This window comes from Aegilops tauschii, chromosome 2 (assembly GCF_002575655.3).
Source record: "Aegilops tauschii subsp. strangulata cultivar AL8/78 chromosome 2, Aet v6.0, whole genome shotgun sequence".
NCBI classification, from domain to species: Eukaryota; Viridiplantae; Streptophyta; class Magnoliopsida; order Poales; family Poaceae; genus Aegilops; species Aegilops tauschii.
This window is the reverse complement of record NC_053036.3, coordinates 56,278,829-56,301,227: the sequence shown is the minus strand read 5'-3', so window position 1 is coordinate 56,301,227 and position 22,399 is coordinate 56,278,829. Positions and strand designations below refer to the sequence as shown.

Genomic DNA, 22,399 nt, shown 5'->3' with positions numbered 1-22,399 from the left:
GGCGGTTGATTCGGAATGGCCTGGCTGTGGGCTCTGAGCTCCTTAGACGCAAGGTCGACGTCTTCTGTACGGTGTGTGGCCGGGAGGAGACGTTGTTCCACCGTTTCTGTGGCTGCCACCCTGCTGCTCAGTTTTGGGAGTTGATGCAGTCAGAAAAGGGGGTTGAGGTGGCACCCCCACCTTCTCAGACGGACTCCCATAGAGCATTGGATGACTGGCTTCTGGGTTGGTTCTCTTCAGCGCACGACGAGGAGAGGGAGGCAATGATTCATGGCACTTACGGCCTGTGGCTGGCCCGGAATGAAGCGCGAGATGGTAAGAGGATCGCGTCTCCGTAGGATGTGCTGGCTAGAGTTTCTTCTGCCATGCTGCAGTGGAGGGAGGCGCATGTTGCTCCGGTGAGGCCAACACGACCAAGACGGTTCAGAAATGGGAAGCGCCTGAGGAAGCTTGGATCAAGGTGAATGCTGACGGAGCTTTGGCGAAACAGCGCGACAAAGGAGGCGGGGGGCGATCCTGCATGATCACAGTGGTGGTTTCATGGCCGCGGCCTGCCATTTCTTCCCTCAATGTGAGGATCCTGCAAGGGCTGAGATTTTGGCTTGTCAGAAGCTAATCCAGTTGGCGAGGGAGCAGAATGTCCAAAAGATTCACGTGGAGCTTGATTGCCAGACGGTGGTGAAGATGATCCCAAGTCCTGAAAGGAATTTGTCGTCAGTTGGTCCATGGGTTGAAGAAATTAAGGCCTCGCTTCAGGAGTTCATGGACTTCCAGGTGGCACGGCTCACTGTTCTGCAAACTCGGTTGCTCACAAGTTGGCAAGAGTTGGGGTCGAGGAGGAACACTGTCAGGTGTGGGTAGGAGTGTCGCCTGAGTTCATTCTCGATGATGTATCTGATGACATTCCGCTTTATGCTTAAATAGAATGACTGTGCTTTCCTTCAAAAAAAACCTAAGCGACTCTCATTCCCTTCCTTTCAAACCGTTGCATCGGTTCGATCCGTCGCGACGTGCCTCTTGATACAGGTGTATGTTTGCATATCAATACATTGATGGATCATTTACTCAAATATATTGACGACACACTCCACCTATCCAATGCAGCAAACAAAGTGCGCGTGCGTCTCCCATTAAAAAAATTCTCCTTCCTCTAAAAAAATAAATAAAAACAGTACTCCAGTGATTTCTTATAAGAGTATAAAAAAATGAAAATAGAGAAAGAACTCCAGTGGTTTCTCCCAAAAGTTGTAGCACCCTCCCCTCCACTAGTCCTCCCTCACGTGACAGTCATGTTGGTTGAGAATTCTATTGGGCGCTCGAGGATGGGATGGGACGGGATGGATGTGTATCCTCCCCTCCTGCCGTACCGTGGTACGTATGACCCGGAAGGAAAATGATCTTGTGCAGTGTACAACCATATCCCTACGTCTAGTCTAGGTCTAGGTCTAGGTCTAGGTGGGAGTCTATGTGCCTTGGCTGGCAAATGGCAGCGCCAGACTCCTGTTGGTGATATGGAAACTTTTAACCTTTTAACATGAGTCTATGTGCCTTGGCTGGCAAACGCTCGCAGACAAAGTAGAGCGGGCAAAGCAGCAGTAGGAGGAGGAGTGCACAACACAAAGCTCTAGTGCTTTGCTTGGCTTGCTGCTGGTGATATGAAATATGATGGCATTCTCACCTCCAAAACCTTAATTAGCCTATTTAAGGGATCGGATTCTATTTCACACACAAACAACATTGTAGTAAAATGCGCCATAATTAATCCATCAATTAATGCTGGATGGAATCTCTTTTCTTTTCTTGGGGCCCAAGAAGGTGGTGCCGCGGTTGGCTTTGGCCAGAAAGAAAGAAAGAAGAGAGGGAAGGAGTGGGGTCGTCAGAAAACTCCTCTGCTGCAATGCAGACCGATTGGACGGGGCCTCACCATTGCAAGCCACCACGCCTCCTCACCCCACCCCACCCCACACGCAACTCGGAACCGGAGGCGGGGGCGGCGGCGATGCGGAGAGAGCTGCGCCTATGGCTCGAGCAGCGGGTCACAGCGGTGCACGACACCATGACCGAGCACCGTGACCGACTCATAGGACGGAGGGAGTACTATATTAGTGGAGTATATGCATATAAAATGAATGTTGATAAATAAATATTGTTCTAAAAATTTAACATGAATTGGCAATTGTTTTAGGAGAACCCTTGATCCAATCGGCACTAACTACACCATGCTTGACCATACGTTCGACAACAATCATCACACATGGCATAATCATAATCTAGTATAGTATTTGTCACTACTAGATCCATAACCATAGACATGATCTGTATCATGTTTTTGTCTATCTGTTATTGCAGAAGTTCATGAACCATTGTTGCAAGCTAGTGAGCATGCTTGGGTGCGTTAGCTCTGACGATGTGCATGTTCCTGGACTGTTGACACGTGCCCTCGCTTCACCGAGCCATGCTAGCGGAGGTTCCTCTAGCCATGCCTCTTCGTCGTCTCGCATTGCTGAGGAGGACGAGGAAGAAGAGGATGAGGAGCAAGCCGAGGGATAAGAGGAAGGGGATGGCGAGGAGGAGTACGACGAGGATGAAGGATCTCCACCCACTCAGCCAACCCAGGAAAAAAGGGGGAAACAGCCAAAGAAGCAATGGAAGAGTCCATCCCCGTTTCCGAGGGACCGTACTTCTCGTCACACAACAACAACAACAACAACAACAACAACAACAACAACAACAACAACAACAACAACAACACAAGAGACTCGTTCAAAGAGGAATGAGGAGCACATCGCCAAGAGGGGGAGACCAAGTGATAGAACTATTTGCTTTGTGTTGAGCTCTGAACGAGAACTTGTTGGCTATGTTAAACTTGTTTGCCATGCTGGACATGTAAACTTATTTGCTATGTTTGATATGTTCAACTATCCTTTATTTCGATGTGCGATGCATTTTATGATGTGTGAGATCCTAATTTTGATTTGCAAACTATAATATACTATGTTTGAATTGAATGCATATTGTGATGAAATTTTTTAATTGAGTGATCAAGTTTTTTAGAAAAGAAATCAAAGTTTAAATGGAACAGGGCGCTACCGCCAAAGACCCTGGCGGTAGAGTTACACATCCTGCCTAAAAAATAATGCAGTTTTTATATACAGTATCGATTCCCTTACTACAGCCAGGGGCTACCACCTACCGCCGGGCTTTTGGGCGGTAGGGTTGCACTGCCTACCGCATTTTTTCCCTCTCTAGCAACATAGGAGCATCTACAGCCACATATGACAAATATGACCCCTCAAACGCCCGCGGACGCGCCTGGGCGCGTCCGCCGGCAGTGACCAAGCACTCTAGCCTGGATGTCCTCCACAATCTACCTCCGGCGTTCCGGCATGAGCATAGCATACGTGGTGATCTTCCACCGGACCATGGCGATGCCGGAGAGCGTGGGAGACCGGGCGAGAGGAGGCGGACGGGCTCGCGTGGCGGGGCGGCGCAGAGAGGGAGGAGGTGGATGGGCTAGGGTTGGGGGACGCCGGTTGGCTTAAATAGCCGGATTTGGCCTCGGGCGTCGAGCCGGAGCGGCGCCACACAACGTTCGCACCGCGGCGACGAAGGAGGCGTCCGTCGGGTTTTCGGGCGGTTCCGCGTGGGACCCCATCGTCAGTCCTACGTGGCAGACGCGCCCGGGCGCCCCCATATTTGGGCCGGATATTAGGGGTGCCGGTCAGCCCGGGCGTTTGAGGCCCATTTGAGACATTTGTCTGGGTCACATTTTTGTGACCAGACAATGGCCGGGCGGGCCACACGGGCGTTTGAGGCCGGTTTGAGGCGTCCGGATATAGATGATCTAACATGGTTTTGGGGGGGGGGGGGGGGCGGGGAGGTTTAAACCCCTACCCCCGACGGTTTTGAGGGGCCCAACTGTAGATGCTCTAACATAGTTTTGAGGGTTTTTTTGGGGGGAGGGGGAGGTTTAATCCCTACCGGCAACCACGTCAGCGGTAGGGTTTACCTACCTACCCTGACGGTAGGCCGTCAGTCCACGTCAGCCCCCACCCAATAACCGTTGTCGGCTGCCGTTAACCCTACCGCCAAGGGCCTCGTTGTATGCAGTTATCATCGACCCCGACGATAGGAAAATGGTCCGATTCTAAAACTTTATCAAACGGGGGTCATATATTGCTCAAGTTTGGGAAAGCGGTCAAAAAGTGATGAATTTGGCCTCCAAGTTCATCTCAACTCAGCCCTCAACAACAGTGTGAAGCTAATGATGGTTTATTTACTTGGGGCCGAAGAAGGTGCCGTTTGACCAAGGAGGGCGTCAGCAAACTCCTGCTCCTGCTGCCGCTGCCGCTGCTGCTGCAGTGCAGAGCGATTGGGGCCTCTCCATTGCTTTGCTCTCTTTGTGATTATACTACTCCTAACCACCACGCCTCCCCAGTCCCCACCCCATCCCAGAGAGCTCGGAACCGGCGGCGATGCGGAAAGAGTTGCGGCTGTGGCTCGAGCAGCGGGTCACCGGCGTGCTCGACTCCATGGTGGAGCACCGGGACCGCCTCAACATGCTGCGTCTGGCCGTCGGGATGGGGATTGGGGTGTGGGCGCCGCGCCAGGTGGACCTGCGGGTGCTGGTGGGGGCGCGGGTCACCGTCGACGAGGCGTGGGTCGCCGTCAGGGACTCCATGGGGAGCCTGCGGGCGGCCCTCGCGCTGGCCGGCTCTCCCGACCGCCGGCTCGTCATCTGGGTCGTCGGCGACGAGGCGCGGGACCACCTGGTGGTCGCCATCGACCGCGGGCGGGCGGTCCAGGGCCGGCTCAAGAGGGCTGACGCCCGGCTGCGCGCCATGGCCTTCCTGTTCGCCGGCGACGCCACGCGGCCCGCCCTCCTCGCCGGCGACATCGCCGTCGCGCGCGAGCACCTCGTCGGCGCCGTCCAGGCGTGGGACCAGATGCTCATGTCTCTCGAGTACGCGCTGCAGGGCCTCGCTCCGTTTCCTTTTTAGGTAGGGCCGTCCTCTCCTCCTTCAGTTCTCTTTCTTCCATTCAAAATTCAATTTCCTAGTTGCGGCCGAGAGTTGAGTTGAGTTGGATCCATCGGGTCGGGGAGGGGAGAGGCCCAGCCAGGGGGGGCAGAGGGGGAGAGCGATGGCGGACGCGGCGGCGGCGGCGCAACTCCACCACCGCCTCTTCGGCCGGCTGAACGAGGCGATGGTGCACCTCTCGCAGCCAGTCGAGGCCCTCAAGCAGGCCCGGGTCCTTCTCGCCGACTGCGAGGAGACGTCCGGGGACCAGATGGCGAGCCACCGGGCGCACGAGCAGGGCGACGCCCGCCTCGTGCGCCTCGTCCTCGCGCATCTCGACAACTCGGCCGCGCAGCTGGAGTTCACGGCGGAGCTCCTCGCGTCGGCGCTCAAGCACGCGCTCGACAGCGGCGCCGCCCGGGACGCCCTCCCGGTCCTCCCCCATGGCCAGTCGCCGGGTCAGATCGCCGGCGCGCTGCTCGCCCTCCCCCACGCCTCCGACCTCCACCTCGTGCCGGTCTCGGTCCACATCGCATACTCCTGCGCCCGGCTCGCCATCGACCACCACATCCGCGTCTGCGCCTCCTTCCTCCGCCGCTGCGGCATGGAACCCCATCCACTGCAGCCGCACATCCACCAAGCGCGCGCCTACCTGGCCTGGGCTTACGCGCTCGTGACCGCCGCCTGGGGCCACACATTCGACGCCGTGTATGCCGACATGACCTAGCTCGCTAGGTCGACCAACTGCCCCTCTTTTTCCATCGATCCATCCATATATTCCTGGGTTCTGTTCTGCACATACATCCATTCCATATAGTACTAGCAGCCTGGAGTATGTTGCATTGGTTCTTGCATTTATGTGTCTCATCATGCAAGACTCACATCTGATTTCATTTCACTGCAGGGTGATGGATCCGTGACAAGCAGTCCAGTGGTGGGAAGGGATCTTCCAAGTTCATCAAAGAGGATGTTTGGTTCAGTTTGCAGTTCATCAAAGAGTACTACAGTAGGCTACTACTTCCTTAATTATGCACTGATTTTGGTCAAGTTTGGACTGGTCAGATTAAAATACTGATGTTATCTTGAGTACTAGTACTGTAGCTTCATCAATCAGGGGTATTTATCTTATCTCTGTGAAAACATGCTGCTGGTTTTAATTATGGCTATGGGAGAATGCATGATGGACATGCTGGTTGGTTAATACTCCTATATGTGAGAGTGCATCAGGAACTCTGCATGCTGCTGTTCTTTGTCTCATCAAGTCATCATCTTAACTACTACAGTGGTATTTTATATGTTGGCTAATCATCCATCTACCTCATGTTATATGATCCCTACTTAGTAACTTCATTATATGCAGACTTGTGGTGTTGGTTCAGTTTAGTCAGATTAATAGTATTATATAATATATAATTATATATATACTGCTATGCTACTACTACTGTCTGCATTTAATCCTGATTAGTAGCTTCATCAATCAGTGGCAAACAATGTTGATTTGCATCTTTATCTCTCTGACAACCAATGGAGTCGAATTGCAGCATGCATACATGCATGCAGCGCATGTCAAAGCTGGGTTCAATTCTTGAGCAATGTGTGCCTGGATCCCCACTTTGTTTGTGTATTGTGTTGTGCATGCATGCATGCATGGGAGCATCAGGCAGGCACAACATGTTTGTCCTTTTCCATCCAGCATGCCTTAAAATAAGACGAGGGAGGGAGAGTGTGCTCTTCTTTTTTATTTCCACCCAGCATGCTTGGTTCATGCTTCTGCCTCATGTTAATTATATCATCTCTAGCTAGTTCATTGTGCACACTTATGGTTTTGGTTCAGTTTGCATTGGTCACACCAATATACTGGTATGCTACTACTATCATCTGCATTTAATCAATTCCTGGACGTATGGCCGGGGATATCTATCCTGATTACTACCTTCATCATCAGTGCCTAGTGTAATGTTGTTTTGCATCTTATCTAACCCTCCATTCCGAAATATAAGACGTTAACATCTTATATTTAGGAATCAATGGACTCCCACTTTGTTTAGCAGTCTAGACTAATTAATGATGTGTGCATGGATTCCCACTTTGTTTGTGTTTCGTGTTGTGCATGAATGCATGGTGTAGGCGAGTGCTGCTAGACACACAATATTTTTTGGCCGACTCATGCTAGACACACTGATCAAACCGTCCATTAGAAGGCCGAGGTGTAGCTGGATCATTTGATTATGTATCGTGCAGCAATCAGGCAGGCGAATGTCGTCTATATAGTTGTTCCGGGTGTAGGCTCACTCTGTGCATTTTAAAATCCGACCCAAAAAAAAAACCATACCCAAACATTTTAGGGTTTTTATGGTTCCTGCTTTTTGGTATGGTATGAAGTTTCCTTTCGGTTTTGATTTTCTTTGGCATATACCGAAAGGCCGAAGTAAAATATATTTATATTTCTTATGCGAGCAATCATACCGAGGCCCAAAAGATATGGTAACTTTATTTTTTTGGTACAGGAGTCAGATTCCCTGCTAAGCATGTTCATTTTTCTTGTTACGTGGTCATTTTTCTCAAAAAATATATGCTAAGTATGTCCATAAACAAAGCAAAGTAAACATTGCACATTTGCATGCACGAACAATCATCAAGGCATCAATCCATGCATGCATATATATATATATATATATATATATATATATATATATATATATATATATATATATATATATATATATATATATATATATATATATATAGAAAGTCTATTAGACACCCAGGGTGAAGAATAAATTATTCCTCACCCTCGTCAACCGACCCAGCCAAAGTTTCATTGCTCCCGATCCCACCGCACCCCATCGGCCCATCCTGGCTCCTCTGTCGTAACCTTTTGTCCCTGTTGGAGGTAATTTTACATCGATGTTACAGCGCCCACGCCTCTGAATGTCACACGTCGTGGGATGGATGGAGTAGGAAAAAAAGTGGTCCAGGGATTACAAGCCAGCCACATCCCAGTTTTATTCTGGTTAGATAATGAGAGCGGTTCCAGCGGCGGTGACTGGGCTCGACTGTGTGATGGTCAACGCCTCAACGGGGTAGCCGGGATGGCGTGGTGAGCGGCGGCTGGCCTCGGTCGCTGTGGTGGATGATCGGAAGCATAGTTTGCGGAGGCGGCGCTATTGTGGCAGTGGCGGTCACCTCAGATCCTCCATGGCTGGCGCGACTCCCGTGACTTCCTCTCCCTCGGCTTGTAAGGTTCCCGTTCCTTCCATCCCCCAACTCTCTTTTTTCATTGTCTTTGATTCCTCCCTCTGAATGCTGACCCCATTATGGAGGAGGCCACCACGCCATGAGCCCAAGGACTGACATCGGATTGATTCGGGGGCGTGAGAAACTGCTGCATTGGCCTCGCGGTTCGGCCGTGTACGGTCTGGCGGCAGACGACAGCGTCGTAGCGGTATGACGCCGGGCCGCCGGGGGACCATTTGGAGCTGAAGCGGTGGGTTAGAGGAGTGCCAGATTGGATAGGATACATGGCCTTCATTTTTGCAACATGGATTTGTTAGTGTTCGTAACTTTCCCAATTTTCTGATGTTGATTTCCGAGATCTGGAGAGTTTGATCTAAACTAAAGAATTATTTACCTGGCCCAATAAATTCCCCGATGCAGGGTGTAGCTCTGTTACAGACTACCAGCTCATACCTTAAATACAAGTATGTTGATCAAATCCTGTTTTTACTTTATTCGCCTCATTCTTTGTTTGGGCACCTCTCTATATAGATTCATCTATGTGTTTGATTGTTGTATTCACAGAAACAATTGTGTACGAGAGATTAATTTATGCGTCGTTTGAAATTCAATTTTAGGGCTAGTAAGAAAAGGCATTTTTTTAGTACTTATCAGTGCGAGTAGTTGTTTTGTTTTTCTTTTCTTAGTAAGTTTATACAAAATTTTGAGTTACAATTTACAGTCAGTGTTCTTCGGCAGGTACGGCAGGTATATAGCATGTACTTAGCCAATACATCTGGGTGGGCAAGCTCACTGCACAGTTGAACTTGTAGCAACCTTGATATGTATTAGTAGCACTATTTGTGCTGATACACCAACTTTCCTTTGTTGAAGGGTATGCTCTTTCCTATTTTTCTTAAATTTCATTTGACCACATTTGAATTGGCCATGCTATTATGAAAACATAGCCTTATTTCAGTTTGTTGAAATTTATCTAGAAACAACTTGGCCTATAGTTGCGTGGGTTATTATCAAATTTTTTTACTCGTTTTTAACTAGTTTTCTTATAGAAGTTTGTCAGAAGATAGGAGCTATCCAGCTTTGTTGGGCAACTTTTTAAGATTGACGTTGATGTTCTAACCTCCGTATTGCACTATGTTTTCTTCTCAGATCATAGATCAATTGGGAGCTTTTCTCCCCTGCCAAAGTAACTACTATAGATTTATAGACACATATGCTTCCCCTACGATGAATGTCTGTTGAACGAAAAATGCATTCATCTTGTGTGTAGTTTTTGGAACCAGTGAATTATTTGGACATATTTGCACTTGAAAGGACTGGATGCATATATGCTGGTACTGAAAAGGGGTACATTGTACTGATTTTGTCCAACATGCATGCAAATCTTTCAGACTATATTTTCCAGTCATGTTTTTTTAATTAATTTTCCCTAGCATAAACCCAACTTTCTATGTTTATGTGTTTCAGCCGTAATAGTTTACTAGGTATGAATCATCAGCTAATCCATCTCGGTGTTCTCTTAACAAAGGATTGCATGCTATTGAGCTTGGCTCAACTACCGATGGCACAGATATTCCTTTCTTTTTTCCCAATGGTGGTTGATTTGCTTCTTCCATGGAGGCCTGTGTTTTGCTAATTGTCTATTAGCCAGTTAGAGAAGTAGTGGCAATCAATGTATATTTCAATTCTTGTATCTTATCTGGATAGCTTCAGACATACTTAGCTCTCTTGTGTTTCAAGGAAATGAATGTTGCTAGTCAAAAGAAGTGATGGACTAGGTACTAAGTATGTATTACCCGATTTTACTATATTGCGAGTTACATAGAATATTTTGCTTGTGCCTGGTCGATTGCTTGCTTCTCTACACGCATATGCTTGTACTGGCAGTGATTTTTTTCAGGCACATTATTGCAGCAGGCTGGTTGGTTTGATTTGGTGTTGTGTGCTTGATTTCTCCATTTGCTGGTCAGGAGTGGACAAGGTGTAAATACCTGTTACCTCTAGAAAGATCCAAGGGTTGTTGGTATACTTTTTTTTAGGTCATATAGTTGGTTGTTTTATCCTTTTGAATGATTACAGGTTAAGAAACATACTAGCATCCCCTACAAAAAAGAAAAGAAAAAGAATACTAGCATAGAAGGCAGAAGTCGGACATGCCTCAGTTCTGAAGATTATGAAGCTCCAGATAGAAGTATTGTTTTTTTTTTTGAAACAAGGCAAAAGATTTGCCATTTCATTGATTAAGAAGAAGAGTATTGTGAGCAAACAATGAAGTCATGTACATCAAACTGCAACTTTGAAAGATAGTTACCGTGAATGCTTCAGAGCACATGTGGACTCCAAAATCTATGGTGTCAATGTTGTGAAGATATTGGAATGTTCCATGTTTGGGACTTTCAGAACGTATGATATGCCGGTGTGGCAAATTTCCAGAGATATTTAGGAAACCTAGTTATTTGATTCTGCTGTTACAAAATAACCTTGAGAGAATCCCCATAGTTTGCAAATATTCGTGGAGTTCTCACTGCAACAAAGAGAAGACCTACACCTGCAATGCCGGCGTGACAGCAAAGTGGCTAATCTTGTTTCTTGTGTAAAGTAACGCAACTGGCGTTACTCTGTAGAGCTTCATGTTGTGAGAATAGTTCCAAGTTGGCCGTGTGATTTGGTTTACATTTTTGGTTGCGTGCCGGTGTACAAAATAAAAGATGGCATTATGAAGTATTTTACATTTAATCCATGGACCATGCATTGGTGACATTTTCTGCGTTGAACATCTTTATTTCACATCGCTCCCAAATTTGTAACGTTCTTTCGTCGGCTTCAAATTTCCTACGTTCTTGTTTGTAGAATTAGTGTGTGTTGTATCCATGCACATGCCAAGATGGCGGCGCTCTCTACGGATCAGCCGGCCGAGCGACATGGTGGACGACGACGACCCGGAGAAGCATCCTGCCGCCGGCCGAGCGACGGGCTGGACGATGGCAACCTGGAGAAGCATCTTGCCTCTCTCTTCGTAGTGCACTCTATCATCATTTCTTCGGAGTTGGCTGGGAGATTTTTTTTGTTAAAAGAAGATGACAGATGATAGAGGAAAATGCAATAGAGATCTTATAGACAGAGGTAATTTAAGTAGTCTATCCACAGTAAAATTACGTTGCACGCAAAACAAAGCAAAACCGGATGGGTTGCTCACATGCACGATATGTAACTTACCTCCATGCATCTTGTAAAATTACCTTCAAAGCCTTTTTACTTACGGTAGTTTTAGCCGGACATGCTCCTTCCTCCACAATGTAATTTTACCTTAGAGTGTGCCATGCGTGCCTGTAGATGCATGGACAGGCTGGGGTGAGGAATAAGAATTCCTCACCCAGGGTGACGAATAGCGCGACCATATATATATATATATATATATATATATATATATATATATATATATATATATATATATATATATATATATATATATATATGGAAAATCCATCCTATCACCCGGTGGTAGTTACCCCACATATCTCATATACTACCATGTGATACTATATATACTATTTTATTATTTTAAATATGTTCATATACTATATCTAAGATATTTCGAAGCAAGTTGCATGAAAAAATTGTATATGAGCCCATAGTTTTTGTTATATTTGTGAAATACGTACATATTTGTACGTAAAAAAGAGCATACTCAAAACATGGTACATACTACCTAAAAATTAGTATATATATACTACCTAATCATTGTTATATACTACATACTACACGTACCTACTCTCGGTTTCGATAGATACTACATACAACATACAAAAAGCAAGTGGTGGTCACTACCACTGCTTGTAGAAAACATTTGTGGCTCGCGGTTTCGATATATATATACTTAAGGACGTGGCTCGCGGGCGCACGGGCGCTCGATCGCAGCCCCGAGCGCTCTCCCAGAAAAGGAAGGAGCCACCCGCGCGCGCGATCAGACAGCCAGAAACGGAAAATCAGCCACCCGCGCGCGAAAACAATCACACTCTGCTTTCCCCCGCATGATTAGGAAGATGCTCTGCCACGTCAGTTCGCATGCATTAATTTAAGTTTTAAAAAATTTAAAAAGCCATAACTTTTGATTCGAGTATCGAAATTCAGATCCGTTTTCACCATTGGGTTTTTGCGACGAGTTCTTCAAAACTAGATCCCATATGGATAGGTTTCGATGAACTTTTTTTTTGAGCAACTCTGTGTGGTATATAGGCAACTTTAGTGTTATCAGTAAGCAACTCTTCTTGTTTGTCTAATATGACTTCTTATCATCTTGGTTTGTGTAAAAACCAAGCAACTGACCTAACAAACCAAGCATCTGTCCTAGTAAACCAAGCAACTGTCCTAGTAAACCAAGCAACCGTCATAACAAAAACAATCGATTGTCCTAATAAATCAAGCAACTGTCCTAACAAAACTAAGCAACTATCCTAACAAAACCAAGCAACTGTCCTGGCAAATCCATGCAACTACATTATCAAAACACACAATGCATAATGTCTACGCAAACCAAGCAACTGACCTAACAAAACCAAGCAACCATCTTAACAAAAAACAAACAATTTCAATAACAAAACCAAGCAACTGTACTGGCAAATCCATGCAACTATCCTATCAAAAAATATGTTGTCATCACCAAAGTTGGTTTACTAGGACAGTTGCTTGGTTTACTAGGACAGATGCTTGGTTTGTTAGGTCAGTTGCTTGGTTTTTACACAAACCAAGATGATAAGAAGTCATATTAGACAAACAAGAAGAGTTGCTTACTGATAACACTAAAGTTGCCTATATACCACACAGAGTTGCTCAAAAAAAAAGTTCATCGAAACCTATCCATATGGGATCTAGTTTTGAAGAACTCGTCGCAAAAACCCAATGGTGAAAACGGATCTGAATTTCGATACTCGAATCAAAAGTTATGGCTTTTTAAATTTTTTAAAACTTAAATTAATGCATGCGAACTGACGTGGCAGAGTATCTTCCTAATCACGCGGGGGAAAGCAGAGTGTGATTGTTTTCGCGCGCGGTGGCTGATTTTCCGTTTCTGGCTGTCTGATCGCGCGCGCGGGTGGCTCCTTCCTTTTCTAGGAGAGCGCTCGGGGCTGCGATCGAGCGCCCGTGCGCCCGCGAGCCACGTCCTTGTTTTAATGAATGGTAATTTTTCTATTATAATAGACAGGTAAGTGGGTCTTTGCGAGCTGGCCGTTGCGTAGTCATTCCGCTGGAGCGAACGCGTTTAGGACTTTTTTTGTTGAGAAAAACGCGTTTAGGACTCGATTGTTGGGTTGTTCGACGCTAACCTGGGTGTCACGAAAATGGTCAAAATTATCCGGCACGTTGACCGTGAGTCGAGTCGATTTCGTACGGATGGACGCGGAAAAGGAAAAGTATTAGTGGGAACGCTCACACGAAGAGTCGTAGATAGACATGGGTCGTCCGCCGCAAGCCATCCAACGGCCATGGTGGAGAGTAGAAGCATTCGGTCGCTACATGCTTCCCCTTCCGCCACCGCCGGCACTCCACTCCCCTTGCTTCTGTATCTGTAGAAAAGAATCGACGAAGATTCATACGGCTCCAACTCCTACTACAATCGATCCAGGCTGATTTAGGTAGGGATCCAGGCTGTGTAACAAACCTAGATCGATCCTGCCAAGATAATCTATTTTCTGAGGGGAACTGACGGGACATATAAGTATATTACTAGAAAGAAAAATATATAGCTTCTTTTTCCTCTCTTACGAAATAAAAAGATTCTCCTCTCTTTGCAGAGAACTGAGGTTTTCTTTTTTTACAGTACAAACTCAAGATTTTTTTAGCTGGATTCTCCAATTCCATTACTTAACCTTGCACAACAAATCATGATCCGTCCATTATCCAACTGTGTCCTTCCACCAGGTACAGAGCACCCGAGTTGATAGCATTGAGCCACTGATGGAGTTGCATGCGTTTGAGTGCTCCCTTCTCCCACATAGAAATCCCTTCACAGGATTTGACCTTCTTTCCCTGGTTAGCCTTGTTTCGAATATTCCGCCATTCCCAAAGAAGATAAGCCCCAAGTCACGCTTGTCTGGTTTCAACGACCATAAGTGATCAAACATGGTCGAAGGGGTTGCACATTCCAGAAGAGCGTGACCATAAGTCACGCTTGTCTGGTTTCTCCTCCATCTGCAGCTCCCTCCAAACCTGTTTAATCTTCTTGCACTTCCTACTCTTTTGACAGTACAGGCTTAAGGTTTTATCGCAAGAGCTACTTATCGCCTTCCGCAAGGCAGACCTACGGCTCACCTCTGGGCCGAACCAGTACTGTCGTGGTGGAAGCGACTTTTTTCCTCTGTGGTTTCTTATCAATTTTTTTATTGTTTGCATGATTTTCTCTGGTTTCCTTCAGCTCTTTCTTTTTCTTGTTTCGATTTTCCTAGTTTCTAGCTTTGATTTTTCTTCCTTGTTTTCAACACATGTCTACATTTTCTGTACATATTGTACATTTTTCGTATACACCAGGATCATTTTGGTATGCATATTTAACATTTTTTAAAATATATATTTCGATGTCTATTTTTTCATACACATTGTACATTTATATGATTGAATTATTTTCAAATACATTTTTTGAGAAAAATTTGAATAAATGTTAAATATTGTTTAAATACACGCTAAAACAAATTGTAAACTATGTGAACATTTTCTTATGTTGTATAAACATTAAAAAAATCGCAAACGTATTTTGAAACATGTGAAGATATTTTAAGGGTCGTGCTCCGGTCTATGAGCTGTGCGGTCTGAAGCAATCTCCCGGTCAAGCGTTGCTATAACTTTTGCAACAAAAGTCATGTTGCAAAACTCTTTTGCAACACATGTCTTGTTGCAGAATATTTGTAACAAAGGTTGCGTTGCAGTTTTTTTTTGCAACAAAGTTCTTGTTGCAGAATATTTTTTAGATTTTCTTAACACATATTTCTTATTGCAAGTTTTTTAGCAACAAATGTCTTGTTGCAGAAAGTCCCCGCGTTGCATTGCTTTCGGTCATGGCCTCGAGCAGAAGCTCGGTCTTGTTGGGGAAGGGAGGACCTATGCGATGATGGTGGTGGTGGAGGCGATGCAGCATGGGGTCGGAGCGGCATAGCTAGGCAACGACGGTTGGAGCAGAGCTTTGACGTGTGCGCTCGAGCGGCCATGGCCACAGGTAGACGGGGAGAGGTGAACTCGTCGACGCGCTTGTGGGCGGCCTCATCTGCGTGCTGTCAGCTTGACAGGGAGCTCGAAATAGCAGGAGAGGATTCATATCCAGATCCCGCGATTCATCATTTGTTGCGGTGGAGGGATTGCAACAACAGCTCAGTTGTGAAAACTAGTCTAGTTAACACATTCCTCCCGAGCCATCGTATTAAAATCCTATCTAAGGGCCACGGAGCCGGTGGATGTACGTGTTGTTATCGGTCAGGTGATTTGAATCATTTCCCATATTTCAATATGTAACATACTTTTTTTGAATGGTATGAAATTTTTTCAATCACACAAAAAATTTACATCTGTATAACATTTTAAAGAAATCTAGTACATTTTTTTGAAACCTTTTTTTTTTTAAATGTCACCAACATGTTTTTAAAATGATGTCAGGATTGTTTAAAATTACAGTAAGAAACATTTTACACTGATAAAATTTTAAAAATTATGCGATGAATGATTTTAAATAATTAAGTAACATAATGTTGCAATATGTGTATTCAATTATTTTCGGTATACTTTTTTTTAGAATCATTTTCGGTATACAAACAAAAGAAACAAAACGAGACAAACAAAGCAATGAACGAAAGTTGTAAGCAACTAACGGGCCGGCGAGAGGGACATATCCGCAGCAGGAGTCCACAAAGGTTGGGCCCGCGGCTTCTTCGGCCGAGAGCGACGACGAGTCGACGCGCCACCGCCACCGCCGCCGCCTCCGCCTCCGCCTCGCCGCCTCCTCCCCGTCTCCGGCGGCTTCCCGTAGGTAATTTCGCGCCACCTCCTCCGCTGTCCCTCCTCATCTCTCCTCTAGTTCTAGGGTTCGCACCATCACCGCTGAGCTCCGCCACGGTCGAAGCCCTAGCTTCTTTGATTTGCCTATGCGACGGCGCGCTCTTGGTCCATCCATCTAGGGTCCAGACCTCCATCCGCATCTCCCTCCCCGGCGAGGTCCGAGGGCACCACGGCCGTCGCCAAGTTCACCTCACCTTAGCCTTTGTCGTCTGTAGACATGTACTATATATGTAGCTGCTTATCATCTGCAAGTCGTTGAAATACTAGCGCTGAATGGAAGTCGCTGAATGATTGCCAGAATTGAGTTTGTGATGCTCTTGGTAAACTGATACTTCGAAAGTAATGATCCATTTCTGACGATATAGTTGTTACTAATCTCTGCCATACGGTTGTGATTTTTCTGTAATGCAAGAATCTAGGTTGATGATCCAGCGGCAGTAGGTTACGTTTCTGCATTAGGTGCATTTCTGCTGCTATGTTTACTGCCTGCTGTCACTGCCACTGTGAACATTGCCGCTGTGGTGATCATCACCATGCCATAAAGTTGCATTTTTTTAGGTCTTAGGATCGAAGCAACTCTCGAGCTGTTATCACCAGCATTGGTCCATATGTAACAAGGACCTTAGCACAACTCTCGAGCGCCACCTTGGGCATTCTTTGGTCAAGCGCCATACAGACACCATCCCTAAGTGCATTAGCATTTGGAGCAGCATTTTGCTCTAGCCTGCATGATTTTTCCATTCTTGTCCCTCATAAGACACCCTGTAGTAACCTGAAGGGCATCATGACGGAAACCATCATCAACATTGATTTTCATGAAGCAGTGTTTTTGGCTTCCAATACTTCAATGTGTTTTTGGTTTCTCACCCTGCCCAACACCGGAATCTAACCTTCCACAGATCAAAAGCAGTGTCAACTGCACACTGAACACTAGATTTAATAGGTTTCTTCTTCACACCATGTTTTCTAGAGTTCCTTGCATTCCACATACAGCCCACATACCACACAGGAGAAGGCAAGAGTCATGGTCGATTTAGCTTTGGTGGTCATCAGATCAACCGCCCAACGCTTGGGATGCATTATAGGGAGTTTAAAATCAGTCAAATCCCTAAAAGTGCTCCAGAACAGAACATCTTACAGCATGGAACACAGTCTCATCCTCCAATTACTTTGAATTTCACGGCATGGAACAAACTGATTAATGACATGCCACCAGAAGCATTTAACTTTCGGGGCCACAAAAACATAACAGTATGCTACTCCCTCTGTTCCATAATATAAGTGCGTTTTTGACACTACACTAGTGTCAAAAATGCTCTTATATTATGGGACAGAGGGAGTACCTTCTAGGACATGCCAATTACTCTCCTTTTTATTTGACAAAGGCAGCTGCTGAATGTTGTAAGCTGAACTAGCTGAGTATTGCTTGTGCATATGACCTCTGCTATGCTTATATAAGTTATTTGAGATGGAGTAATATCGACTAACCGATGCTGTTTCCTTTTGCAAGATCAAGTGAATGATGGAGGCTGATCTGAAGGCCCAGGCGGCCACCGCGATGGGGTTGCTGTGTGGCATCTCCCATGCGAGTTTGCCTCTTGAGTTCATCGACTTAGCTCTTCGCACCATCCAGGAAACCGACTCTGCCATCAGGCCGCAGGTCCAGCCAGATGCTGCTGTGCAACGGCTCACCTCCAGCCACTCTCTGGCCTTTGCGACTCGCGAGGTAGCTGAGCTGGAGCTGTCAGTGGAGGCAGCCATCACGGTCGTCTCAACGTCTCCGGCTGGCTTGATCCCAAGGTGGATGGACTGCAGGGGCTGCCGGCCAACGCGTGGAGGGTCCAGTCAGATGAGTTGGTCGCTGCCGTGGCCAATGCCGGTGAGATGCTGGAGGCAGCTGCAATGCATTGGTACTATGCATCTGGTGTCCTTGATGTAATCGTCACTTGCTGGTTCAACCACATTCCTCTCAACGTTCGCGAGGCTTGGGTGCAGGATGCGAGGACATCGCTCGCCTCTGCCCGTGATCGTCTGAATGACGCGCGCGCCAGCGTCAGCAAGGCATGCGCCGCCGCCACCGGAGCCCGCGACGCCGGCAAGATTATCCTTGACCTCCTCTAGTATCAAGACTAGCATCTTTTATGGCTTCCTGTAGTATCAAGACGCTGATGTTTATCCTTGACTTCCTCTAGTATCAAGAGTAGCATCTTAATTTTATGGTTGCCGCTGCTGTTTATGACTCGGATCTTTTTGGATAAGAATTTGCATTCCTAGCTGTATACGTACTAGTATATGTTTGGTCATGTGGGAGTTGGAAACTAAAGTGTATGGCATAGATATATATTATCAACAGTACTCCCTCCGTTTCTAAATATAAACTTTTTTAGAGATTTCATCGGTACCGGAGGTAAACGCCGCTGTTGTATGCGCTGCGGACTCTCTGGCATTACGCCGCTGTTGCTGCTCCAGGCTGTGGAAAACCTTAGCATCACGCTGCTTCCACAGGCTCCACGCTGTTAAGATGAACAGCTGTATGGCTCTAATCCACCAATCTTCAAGACAGTCATCTGACGATCAGGATGTTGAGCGCCATGAGACATTTATGCCAAGTTTCACGAGCATAGACACACTGGGTAAGGATGTGGTCCATCGTATCCTCTTCCTGACAACAAGTGAAGTTTGGTCTTGCGAGGCATGCCGGCAGTCAGAGGTCTAGAGTCTACGACATTGCAGCGTCAACCAAGTGAAGTCTTGCATTTAAGCGGAGCCCAACATCTCTGGATCGTAGACGCAGTAGGGAAACGTGTCATGCCCTGACGGGCCCGTGGGACTCTAGAAATTGGGCCCATGGGTACCCCCAGTCCCACAGACACTGTCGGGCCCGTGGGACTAGGGGTACCCAGGCCCGCCTGCCTGCGGCCCAGGATGCGGCGCATGCCGTGGGCCCAGGGCGGCCATCTTCAAGGCTTCAAGAGCAAGACCCTCGCGAGGGCCCCCGCCTCGCGAGGCACAAGTCGCCAAGGCCCTCATGAGGCTCTCTCGTCATCCGGGCACGAAGCCGCCGCGAGACTATAGGAGCGGTTGAGGGCGATGTAAGTGAGGCCAATGTGGGCCACGTCGAAGTCCACGAGCTCGGTGCGGTAATTATTGCGAGTGCCGAATGTGACAGGGAGATACACTTGCCCCAAGGGGACGGTCGACCCGTTTGTCACCCAAGAGAAGGGCCTGGTCAGCACCAGCTGGTCGTAGGGCACCTGGAGAGTCTCGAAGGTCGCGATGGAGATTACGTTGAGGCCGGCCCCTCCGTCGATAAGGGTCTTGGTGACCGCGACGTTGCTGATGGTGGGGGTGCATAGCATAGGAAGCGCGCCGCCGGCGGCTGCCGACTTGGGGTGATATCGGGAATCGAAGGTGATGGCGCACTCCGGCCGTGCGCGAGGCCTCGTGACTCCCGGCTTGGGCTGCGCAGGGTCGAGCCCGCGAAAGAGCCGCTTCGAGTGGCGGCTGGACGCGGGCGACCGCGAGGAGCCCCGGAAGCGTGAATCGCACGGCGAACCGGTGACGGAGCTCGCCCGAGGAGGAAATCGAGTCTCTCAGGAGGTCGCGGAGCCAGGAGCGCGGGCCGTTCGCGAGGGCCAACGGGAACCACTTTGCCATAGCCCTGGGACCTCCGCCAGCCACCGCGATGCCCTTTGCATAGAGTCGGAGAAACTCCACGGGGTTAGTGGCGTCGTCGTAGGGCGGGGGCAGCTCCGGCCTGAACCTTGTTGGCCAGTCCACATGACGCAGCTTGGCGGTCAAGGCCAGGCAACCCATGGCGCCCCGAGGGGCGCCGTGGGCGATGGCCGCAGCCGCGACCAAGGCAGAGTGGCGGCGGCCACCGCGGCCCGCAAGCTCCGTCTGGGCGACGCGAGCAGCCCGACGCTCTGCACGGGCATGACGAGCATCAAACATGGCGACGGTGGAGCGGGGACTGGAGCGAAGCAGAAAAACTCACGCACACCCCTACCTGGCACGCCAAATGTCGGAACCTGAGCTCCGAGAATTCAAGAAAGGTTCGAACTCTGGGGTGTGCTCACAATTCTCCGCTTCACCCTATTTGTTCTCCGCGACCTCATAGCAATGCCCGAGCGTGTTCGTGCTAAGGAAGAGGAACAGGAAACACGTCAGTTTTACCCAGGTTCGGGCCACCTTGCGGTGTAAGACCATACTCCTGCTTTGTGGTTGGATTGCCTCGCGAGGGAGGATGAGTATGAGAGTACAAGTTGTGTTCTTGCCTCTCGCCGTCCCCTCTCTACTGGTGTGGCCTAGCTATACTTATACCAGCCTTGGTCCTCTTCCCCCTGAAACTCTAGGCGGGAAGGGTTGCCACAATGGCCCAATTTCGAAGGGGAACAGGAAGTACATCTTATCCTGACAAAAGTAGTCTTCGCTTGCTAAAGCTTCTGGACGTGACACGCAGGTGGGCTCGGCGATGACCTCCGTCCTGGTCTTCTAGCACCGAAGAGGCAACCTTTGGGGCTGCCTTGGGAACCTGCGTGCTGGCCTTGCTCCCTTAGCATCAAAGAGGAAAGCTTCTCCATCCGCGCCCGCTGGCACACCTCCTGGCAAAACGCTCGTCGTGGCTCGCGTCATCCACGTGCAGCGCGAGGCGGCTTGGTGACCTCGGTGTATCTGCCCGCGAGGGGGCCTCGGAAGGCATCTTGAGAAGGCTGCTCCACGAGAGAGCCTCAGGAGGGCCTTGGCGACTTGTGCCTCGCGAGGCGGGGGCCCTCGCGAGGGTCTTGCTCTTGAAGCCTTGAAGCTGGCCGCCCTGGGCCCATGACATGCGCCGCATCCTGGGCTGCAGGCAGGCGGGCCTGGGTACCCCCAGCCCCACTGTCGGCCCGTGGGACTGGGGGTACCCAGGCCCATCTGCCCGCAACCCAGGACGCATCAAAGAGAGATGTGACTAACTGCGAGCCAAAGAGCAGCGAATTGTGCCAATCCTTGCCGTGTTTGGCCCGCCCCAACTTCTAAGATCCAAGCCAAGGAGGAAAGTATGTCATGGACCGAGCGCCTGTTCTTCACCCGAGTAACGACTCTGTCAACCACGAGGGGTGCAATGTCCACGCCAACATCCCCATTTATCCAACGGTTTCTCTAAAACAACACCGATCGACCATCCCCAACCATGATATGGACCAAGCTGTCAAACATTAGTCTGGCCAAGTCAAAGTCAAACCGGCTCAAGACCTTCTCAACATACTGAGATTGCGTTAGAGTAATCCTACTCTTATCCTTAACAATCTGGCTTCTCCCAGAACTTTTATGTCAAAGCTCTTTGACAGAAAAGACTTGACCTTATTGATTGCATCAATGTTTGCACCAAAGATCAGTTCGACATCCACATACATACATATATAACACTGTTGCCCCCACCATGGTGATAGTAAGCACACCTATCAGCCTCATTAATAATAAATCCTGCAAAAATTAGAGTTCTTTCAAACTTCTCGTGTCATTGCTTAGGTTCCTGTTTGAGACCGTACAAAATTTTTAACAACTTGCATACCTTTCTCTCTTCACCCTTTACCACAAAACCATCAGGCTGATCCATATAGATCTTCCAACTCTCCAATTAGCAAAGTTGTCTTTATATCCATTTGATTAATGATAAGACCATAGAAGATAGCCACGGAAAGTAGCAGCCAAATGGTGGTCATTGTAGCAACGGGTGAATAGGTGTCAAAGTAATCTTTGCCTTCTTTCTAAGTGTAGCCCTTGGCCACAAACCGTGCCTTGTACTTATCAACAGTACCATCAGGTCTTAACTTATTTTTGAGCACCCACTTACCGTCCATAGGTTTACAACAATAGGATCGTTTAGTTAGCTCCCAAGTTACATTAGAAAGAATTGAGTCCATCTCACTATGGACAACTTCTTTCCAATCATCTACATTTGGAGATGCATATGCCTCTGCAATAGACTTGGGAGTGTCATCCACAAGGTATACAATGAAATCGTTACCAAAAGATTTGGCAATCCTTTGTCTCTTTCTCCTCGCAAGAGCTTCATTGTTATCCTTCTCAAGGTCTTCCTCGGGTGTTTGTTTGAAATACCC

At 47.8% G+C, this 22,399-nt stretch overlaps 1 protein-coding gene and 2 long non-coding RNA genes across 4 annotated transcripts; all 3 read left to right on the top strand.

Annotated features, from left to right (window-relative positions):
* Positions 1-4,293: 4,293 nt before the first annotated feature.
* LOC109769493 (uncharacterized) lies at positions 4,294-6,221 on the top strand. 2 transcript variants are annotated; one of them, XM_020328226.4, is made up of 2 exons: positions 4,294-5,753; positions 5,923-6,221. In XM_020328226.4, exon 1 carries the CDS (start codon positions 5,143-5,145, stop codon positions 5,743-5,745), a length of 603 nt encoding a protein of 200 aa, XP_020183815.2. In that variant the 5' UTR covers positions 4,294-5,142; the 3' UTR covers positions 5,746-5,753; positions 5,923-6,221. The 2 variants fall into 2 exon arrangements, with proteins under 2 accessions (XP_020183815.2, XP_020183816.1); XM_020328227.4 differs by having other exon boundaries at positions 4,317-5,000.
* A 1,849-nt stretch (positions 6,222-8,070) lies between these two features.
* LOC120974931 (uncharacterized) lies at positions 8,071-10,991 on the top strand. The gene is made up of 2 exons (XR_005770492.3): positions 8,071-8,256; positions 8,345-10,991. It is a non-coding gene; the product is annotated as an uncharacterized lncRNA (long non-coding RNA).
* Positions 10,992-16,115: 5,124 nt separating this feature from the next.
* On the top strand, positions 16,116-18,574 carry LOC120974402 (uncharacterized). The gene is made up of 2 exons (XR_012201759.1): positions 16,116-16,266; positions 17,806-18,574. It is a non-coding gene; the product is annotated as an uncharacterized lncRNA (long non-coding RNA).
* The last annotated feature ends 3,825 nt before the right edge of the window (positions 18,575-22,399 follow it).